General features: G+C 35.6%; 1 protein-coding gene across 1 annotated transcript; it reads left to right on the top strand.

Moving 5' to 3' along the window:
• Positions 1–849: 849 nt before the first annotated feature.
• Positions 850–6,029, top strand: LOC141336789 (NXPE family member 3-like). Its single transcript, XM_073842515.1, has 6 exons — positions 850–1,242; positions 1,428–1,843; positions 1,937–2,007; positions 3,381–3,584; positions 3,897–4,237; positions 5,832–6,029. Exons 1-6 carry the CDS (start codon positions 850–852, stop codon positions 6,027–6,029), a joined length of 1,623 nt encoding a protein of 540 aa, XP_073698616.1.
• The last annotated feature ends 3,220 nt before the right edge of the window (positions 6,030–9,249 follow it).

Here is a 9,249-nt window from a genome sequence, read left to right as displayed (position 1 = left end):
GCCCCGAAACATGACGCTGAACGAAGCGAACTGTGATTGGTTGTTTGACATGTCGGTCAAACGGCCTTTTGGGCGGGCCTTGGCCAATTAAAGCTGCCATGAATTCTGGCTACGCGAGACTAATGGCAGCCCTATGAGGGGAGCATGGGAAAATGATGAAATTTGGCACACTTGTAGAGATGATTATCAATGGTGTCCTGAACAAATTTTGGGGTCTCTAGGACCAACTCTATAGTGCCACCACCAGTTAAAATATTCACTTTTCAAATGGTTATAGCTCTTGAATCCATTGTTCAATAAAAATGAAACTTAGTACACCTAATTACTTTCCTCATGGTGATCACATTGCATATCTGATATTAAGACTCCGCCTATTACAGTAGTGGCCATTTTTAAAAGTACAATATTTGTTTGTTTTTTTGTTGTTTTTTTCTCGATACTCCTTCTTCAGAATGTGTCCAATTCTTATGAAAATGGCTCAAATGATCTTTGGACTAAGCCACATAAAAATGATTAGACAGATTTATTATATTCACCTTATTTCAAAAGTTATGACGTTACAAATGTGTGGAATTTTAGCTGAAATTGGTTTAGAGGCTAAACGCGGTATGCTGCATCAATACCATGATCTGAGGGTCCATGCCAAAGTTGGAAACAGCGCAACCTACGGGTACCAAAGATCAATGTTTATAAAGGTCAGAACATCAAGTCAGGGCCATTAAAGATGAGAAATAGAATACACAGACACACACACACGAGAAATGCCTACAGATCTATATAACTTTTCTAGTATTATCCAGGAAGTAAGTGTACCTACAATGAACATTAAATATTTGCATGTAGAAATAAATGGAATTTGGTGTGATTGATGTTCTGATCCTCTCTCAGGCTCTATGGACACTGAACAGTGGGATCTACATCAAACTATTTCAGCCCACCAGACCTAAACCACTTCTTCTAAAAAACGGTTCATCCATAATATCCGTGTCTGACATGGGAATCAGTGATGAGGAGTGGGAAAAACTACAGAAGGCTATTGACTGGCCTATTCCAGATCAAATCACTCATCTGAATCAGAGCACAAGTCCAGTCCACTCATCTTTCTCTATTGCGAGACTCAAAGAGAGTTACAAAGTGGGAGAAAAGATCTCTGTTACTATCACAGCCAGAGACCACTACAAGAACCTGAAAAGATATGGAGGAGATTTTTTCCAAGCAAAACTTTTTAATTCAAAGTTAAAGGTGTGTTTATTTTTTAACATAAACACACACACACACACAAAATAAATCAATACACAGACATTTGTCATATTGAGTTCCACTTGCGTTAATTGTTTTGTACATTTACAAAATAAAAATGTCAAAATTTCTTGCCAACAGACATTCCTTTTTTGCACTAAACATATTCTTTCCTGTTGTTCTTGAAGGCGAGTGTGTTCGGGGAGGTTGTGGATCATCGTAATGGGACTTACTCTGTTGCTTTCCTTCTGCCCTGGGAAGGTCAGGCACAGGTTTTTGTGCGTCTTGAGCACTCCAGTGAGGTTGTGCAGATTATTAAAAAATATTGGGATTCTTCATTCCCACGCAGCCACTATCTTGGCTACTTTGAAGGGCCAGGACCCAATAAAACCAGAATCAGTGAAGTAGTAGAATGTAATCTTAAGTGGGGTCCAGATGGAAGCTGGAAGAAAGGCGACTGCTGCTGTGAGTATAAGGATATAAAAACAGGGACGGTGTGGCAGTGTCTGAGACCGAAGAAACTTTCCTGTGACAAACGGGTTCATCACTCACATGGACCTTTGGAAAACCCATTAAATCTTTTTGAGAAGGACCTTTTTTCAAAGTAATGATTCAAAATCAATTTTAGAATAATTGTAAAACAAACTGACAATTTTACAAAATCTTTTTTTTTTCTCTCCCTTCTCTCTCTCCACAGAAAATTAACAAATGTTGCTATTAGTGGCGACAAAAAAATAATAAATGTCCTTTCCAGCACTGCAGCCATTGGTATGTTTACATGTGGTACATTTTGACCATCTCATTTCCTGTTTGGAAAAAAAAAAGAAAAGAAAAAAAGGACAAATTAAATAATGGCTCTTTTTTCCTTTTTAGTGGCAAACTAGAATTAGGCTCGATTTCTTCTTTTTGTTTGCAAATTGGTTTACTACATTAATATTTGGCACTGTTCACACAATGAAATTATCGCACATACATTCACACATTTCAGCAATTTAACTAATAAATATTAATACAATTTTCAAAATAGAAACAATTCCATATGGTTACATATACATTATATTGTCAAAAGTTTTGGCTTCTAATGAACTGATGAGTCTGACTACCGTAGTCATTTCCATGAGTGCAACTCTTTAGTTTAAGCATCTAATAATATTCTAGGAAATTGAGTGCTTCTAATTTCAAATCCTAATCCCAGCTGAACATCCCTGGTATGACTTTAAATGCAGACCTTGTGCTCAAAATGCATCACCAATAACCAGCGACTTGACCAGTATTCTTTAGAACAGAAAAAAGGCACTTCCAAAACTGAGGCAACAAATATGGAAACATAATTATTGTATTCAAAAATTGTATTTCTATCTCTGTTGCAACAGTTTGGACGTGTCTAAAACGACTGTACAAGTCACTCACTGGTGTTTGGTGATGAGTTTTTGGCTCAAGGTCTGCATTTTAAGTCATACCAGAGGTGTGTCTTATGCACAGAGACATTGTCATGTGAGAATAGAAAAGGGTCCTGTCCAAATTGTTGCTATGAAATTAGAAGCACACAGTTCCCGAGAATGTCATTATTTGCTTAAACATAAAGATTTGTACTCATGGAAATTACTAAAGTTGTCAAACCTGTTCCTTAGAAGGGAGTGTCCCAATACTTTTGGCAATATTGTGTATATTTAGGCCATACCTATATTTGTTATATTTTCTTGATTCAGGACTCATACTTAAGTATATTGGCATTGTAGACATGTTTTTAAAACATCTATGACAGAAAATATATAAACATACATTTTTGTGTGCATAAGTTGTGTTTATAAACAAAGTATACAATGTTGCTGCATATGAAAAATCATCATATATTATTAACACATGTGAACAATTTATATCTTAGGGATTTTATATATGTTATATCTTCATCTACCCTATTTATGACAATTTTTTATGACCTAATAGATAACACAGTATTGTTTTTCATATAAAATAGGGCAATATGTCATACATCACATTTTTGAATGAATTTCTTTTTTTTTCTAAACCACAAATCAGAGGACAGATATCTGAAATCAAATAGCTTCAAAAAAAAAAAAATAAATAAATAATAATAATAATCACAAAAAACATTTAATGTGCATATTTCTTTGCTTTAGGCACAGTGGAGAAATGCAGGTCTGGTCTGAGAACACCGGTTCCTGCTGGATTTTATTTGAAAGATGTCTGGAAGTCTTTTGTATGCAACACTCGACAGTTCAGTCCTGCACAAATGGGGAATTGTCTTAAAAACAAGATTGTCTACTTGATGGGAGACTCCACCACAAGGCAGTGGTTTGAGTACTTTGAGAAAAAAGTGCCGGGCAAGTATGACTCAGTTTTCAATATTTAATTTAAGACCCAATAGCATAAATATAAAATACATATGTTGTTACAAAAATGGCTTATAAAGGATCGAGTTGGTTGTGAAAGAAGCTCATGCAGATCTTGTTCACAGATGCTACTTGATTTAATATTTTTTTTATCTTAATCAATGGAATTGAGACCTGTGTATAACAAGGACAGTTCACCCAAAAATGAAAATTCACTCATCATTACTTCCACTCTTGCTGTTACAAAGCTGTATAGCATTCTATAGCTACAATTTTAATTTTAGTTTCATTTATCTTCATAAGGCTTAAAAAGAATGGACCTCCACACTAATCCTGCAGGTAGCCCCCTGATGGCTGTGGAGTTGAAAAATAACATCATTATTCACTGGAGGGCACACGGTGTTCCTTTGCGATATCGCAAAACGTTTATCAATGACCTGCATTACATCAGCAATGATATTGATGAAATAGCCGGTGGGCCTCATGCAGTCATTGCCTTCACATACTGTGCTCACCTGGTTTTTCAACCGATAACATTTTACATTCATGAAGTGGCCAAGATACGCCAGTCTGTTGTTGCACTGCTGAGCCGTGCTCCAGATACCACCGTCGTCATCAAGTCTGGAAACACTGCAGGAGTAAAGGTAAATTTGCCCACTTTCAAATCCTACTTTGTTTAAAAGAAGAAAACATGGTAGTTGTTGGTATTTGTTGTACCTGGTGTTGGGGAAATCTACTTTTAAAAGTAATATATTACAATATTGTGTTACTCCACTAAAAAGTAAGTAATTGGATTACTTAGTTATCTTTTAAAAAATGTAATGCATTGTTACTTTTGTCATTCTGTGTCAAAAATTTCAGAAAAAAAATCTAATTTTTGATTTTGCTAATATGTATTTATTTATTAAAGGAAGATAAACATGTTTAGTGACGATAAACAAAATGTTAAATGTCATGGATGAATATTTACTGAGTAATCCACTATTTTGTAGAGGGTGGTCAAAATGGCATTTTAACTTGAGATTCAGAACCAAGTTACAAAGGGTTAAAATAACTTCAGAAAATGGCAGCATCATGTTGGTTTTACAAAGAAATTGCTAGGTCTGTTAGCAAAATCAGTTTACTTTAGCAATCCTTGTTACATTGCGTGCCGACGGTGACCAATCAAAATGGGGAAACAACACTTTTCAAGCTTTTTTTCCCCTCCAATGTTTGCATGGCTATAACTCCACAAAGTATTAAAAATGTCTTAATGACCTTTAAGAAATAATTCCTAAGAAACTCTTCTTAAGGTGTGGTTTTAGAGACACTGGAATTTCAATATGGCTCCAGGGGTAAATTGTTCAACTGTATTTTATTTTCTGTACTGCATTTTCAGTGGTCAAAAAAGTGGGTCACTTTGCATAAATATGATACTTCTTTTCTTTTAAAGAGGAATGTCTATAGAACAAATAATAGTGAAATATACAGATATCTACAGATGTATCGCATTTCCTTCTGCCATAACAGCTGCACTGAACACACCTGTCTGAATGCAATAAATATTATTCTTCCAAAGGTTGGCTACAAATCAGGTTTATCATATTTGTGGCAAACTGCCTGTTTGTCACTGGAAAGGGAGCGGCATTGGCTGGCACACACACTTAAACAGAAAACAGCATATGCTGGTTAGGTAGGTTTTGATGCTGGGAAGTTGGTTTTAGCTGGTTTAAGCTGGTCCTTTGCTGGTTTATGCTGGTCCTTATCTGGTCGCGTTGCTGGTCCAGCATAAGGACCAGCTTAAACCAGCATACCAACATCAAAACCTACCTAACCAGCATATGCTGTTTTTTTTTTTCTTTAATCGGCAAAACAAATATATGCGCCAAACCAATCGCCCACAGACATTTCTCCACATTACAGTTCCCTAGAGTTGTAAAGTCCAGGTTCAGAAAGTATATGTTCACCTCAGTGTTTTGTTTCAATCACCTGGATTTGCTAATTAGCGCAGTTTTCTTAGCCAGTAGGTTAGAGATGCGACCAAGTCATTCTCTAATCTCATTAACTTTGCACTCTTTGAGGACTTGGGGTTTGACTTGAGACTTTCTTGAGACTTGAAAAGAACGACTTGGTCCCACCTCTGGAAATGGCCATGCTTGAACTGATATAAATTTAAACCGTCAATGCAGATAATAATTGATAATTTTGCGGCAGACTTGGAAATAAAGCTCTTTCTAATTCTGATCTGTGTTTTTCCAGGATATTTTTCAAAGTGATTGGCACATGTTGCTGGAGGACACAGTCATGAAGGAGATGTTCAGAGATATTGATGGAGTCATCTTCTTAGATGTCTGGCAGATGACTTCCTGTCACTATTCACCTGAACACATTCACCCAGGACCTATTATCATTGATAATGAAATCAACATGTTTCTCTCATATGTCTGTCCTAGCTGAGGCCTGTTCAAGTCGATTAGGTTTCATAAGGCAAATGCGAAACTAATCTAACCAAGTCAAGTCTGTCAAGTTAAGTCAAGTCAAGTTTGTTTATATCAAGTCTGTTTCATGTCAAGTCTATATCAAGTCAAGTGAAGTCTTCATCTGTTTAGATTATTACCATTTCAATAAAACTGCACTTGGGTTCATCATCTACATCTCACCGTTCAATGGACTATCAATGGACAATACAAAGACTAGTAATGTGTGAATAGTTTTAAACAGAGATCGAGGAAAATGGATGAAATAAAGTGCCATGCAATGATAAAAAGTGTTTTTCTTTTACATTTTGTATAATACTATTTGTTAGTTTATTTTATATATGTGTGAGGTGTTCCAGCCTTTAGGCACATTGTTCATGTTTTCAGGGCAGAAAATAAAGCTTTATAAATCAACAGTTTACAGCTTTCTGTTATTCATTCAGTACTTCAGAATGAAAGAATAATTCCTCATAAACAGCAATAGGTTAAGAGGTACACTGTATAAACAATATTGATAGCCTACAGTTCTTTAAACTGGTTAATTTTGTATGAAAACAACAAACATTTTGTGTGTCTGTCCACGTGCAGATGCTGCACTTTGCATGATTTCATTTATTTATTTAGTTAACAGGGGACATTGTACGTTAATAAAACATTTCTGTAAATGTACCAGAATTAGGCATTCGACAGAATGCTGCAAGTCACCCTTAAAGATGTGATTAGAATACACACTGTTACCATGTAAATATATTAGAGTATCATCTGCATTTTTGTACATTAATGCCAGGACATACAGAATAAAGATAATTTATTTATAGAGCAAAGAGCAGTGGACCCTAAATAGAGCCTTGAGGAAATCTTTGCACCACCTTCTGGTGACCATAACACACACACACACACACACACACACACACACATATATATATATATATATATATATATATAGAGAGAGAGAGAGAGAGAGAGAGAGAGAGAGAGAGAGAGATAGATAGATATATAGATATAGATATATAGATGCGTCCGCCATATTGGAAAGATCAATTTTACGTCATTCGCCATACTATAGGTCCACAGAAAAACGGCTGTGCAGGACTGTGGCATTTATGAATATTCAGTGATTACTATGGTTAATGACGTCAAGTTTACTGCTGCAATATGGCAGTTGGCTTATGTATAACGGCCCATAGAAAAAGTCGCAAATGAGGCATCTATGTATATATATCTATGGACCATATATGATAAAGCAGGATGGTTTTCTGTCTTTCTTAAAGGTGATTTTTAATATCTAAAAATGATAAAGTCATATAACGATGCAATTAGTGAATACTATTTCAAATCTTCTGACAGCGTTACTGTATTTGTGGATGCATTTTTTTTTTTAAACACATTTAAATTCATACAACCTTACCTTCACGCTGTGGAAATACAAAGGGAAGATAAGGAGCACGGGAAAGGAGAGGAGCTACGTTCCACTCAAAACAGAATCGTTAATCTACGGCTGTTCAGTGTCGGTACGTTATTCATGGAACGAGCCTTATAACATCAACTCTACAATGGATATTACTATCCAGAATATAGTGAAAACACTATTTATTAGCAGTTTTAGACATTAACTTGTAAGCACAAAACACAAAATATTTATCTTTTCTATTAAAAAATAGGACTTTATTGGATAAATCTAAGACACATAAACCAATATAACACATAAACATACACATTCACACAGCTTGCAGTAGAAAGAAAGTGAGGAAATAATGTGTTTAGAAGAGTGAAAATATAAAATCCCAAGTTTGTAGCAATATGTGCAATTGATTAAACCTGAACAACCATCAGTCATCTAATTAACCCTCACATTGAGTCTCTCAAGAGGCTATTAATCTTTATATCAAATGTACCAGTTCAGCTACAATCTGGAGGTTGTACTTAGGGGAATTCCTTTTGCGGTGTTGTCCAGAAAGGGATTTCCCGAGGTTGCTGATTAGTTGCACGTTCTGTGGTCGTTTGCTGAGAAGTCCTGGGCGTTGGCTGAAGGATGATGCAAAGTTGTGGGCTGGTTTAAGTTTTATGTGGGCACAGACTTTAGGTCGGACTCGGAGGGACAGCATTGTGGCGAAACTCAGAACACCGAACTCTCACAAAAAGAAAAGAGACTAAAGTAAAAGAAGACAGAAGTGTAACAATCTTCTCATGTTTTCTTTGGAGGGGCAGCTGGCATGCAAGCCAGGGAGCATTCAAAGAATGCAAAAAAGCATGACTAAGAGAGTGACTAAATGTAACAGCTAAAAACCCATTCTAAAAACAACAGCTATAAACTAAATTTTAAGGTATCCTAAGTTTTTAAACTGGGCGCTTGGACACATCCCAAATGTCTTGACCAATTAGAGATTCTCGTAACTCGGGGTAGTGCAATGTTTCTCCTTCCAAAACATAATTCATCATGTTATCTTATCAGTCACATGGTCCCAATTTGCAGAGTATCATGTGGACATGATTTCAATAACAAGATTATAACACATTTTCCAAATAATCAACTGATGGAAATGTTTAAAGCATGAATTTTCAAATTCATACATACCAAACACAAATACAAACCTATAAACTATTCAATAGCTATTCAAAAGAACTTACACAACGTATGATTAGAACATAATCAAAATTATTAGTTGCTCATAAGTCTTTTTAGCATTATCTAGGTGCATTTATACATTAAAAGGCAGTTTTCTGTGCCATACTGAGAACATGATGGTATCTTCTCTAAGCCGAAAGGTCAAAAGGTCTAGAAGGAGCCTGGCCTTTGTCCTGGGGAGCCCACAAAACAAAATCTCTACTAATGATTTTCCTCATGTGATGTTCAAGATGTGCATCTCTTTGAACATTAATATTGGTTACTTGCCCCAAAATTGACAATCTTCTTGGGACTTTCAATAAATGTTCTTCTGTGTCAGTGTTGCGAGCTGTTCAAAGCTCCTTGTTAGTTGGTTAGACTTGCTTCAGACTCATGGCACCAGGGTATCAGGGACAGATTTATGAATTTATAAATTTATAGATTTGTTTTTATTTGTTTGTTTTACACTATTATTATCTTAGTTTATGTTATTGTTCATAAAGCAAATATTTTAATGATTGTTTCCAGTTTAAGGTAAGTTACTTTAACTTTACTTTCATTTTTGTATTGATAGTGGTCAATAAATGGTGTAGCA

The sequence above is a fragment of the Garra rufa genome, chromosome 6 (assembly GCF_049309525.1).
Source record: "Garra rufa chromosome 6, GarRuf1.0, whole genome shotgun sequence".
NCBI classification, from domain to species: domain Eukaryota; kingdom Metazoa; phylum Chordata; class Actinopteri; order Cypriniformes; family Cyprinidae; genus Garra; species Garra rufa.
The sequence above is the reverse complement of the archived record's forward strand: the minus strand, read 5'-3'. Positions and strand labels throughout refer to the sequence as shown.

Coding starts and splice junctions, on each gene's coding strand:
- LOC141336789 (XM_073842515.1), top strand. CDS start 850: ATGGAATTTGGTGTGATTGATGTTCTGATCCTCTCTCAGGCTCTATGG. Junction 1,243..1,427: donor TTTTTAATTCAAAGTTAAAG/GTGTGTTTATTT, acceptor TTGTTCTTGAAG/GCGAGTGTGTTCGGGGAGGT. Junction 3,585..3,896: donor CTTTGAGAAAAAAGTGCCGG/GCAAGTATGACT, acceptor TATCTTCATAAG/GCTTAAAAAGAATGGACCTC.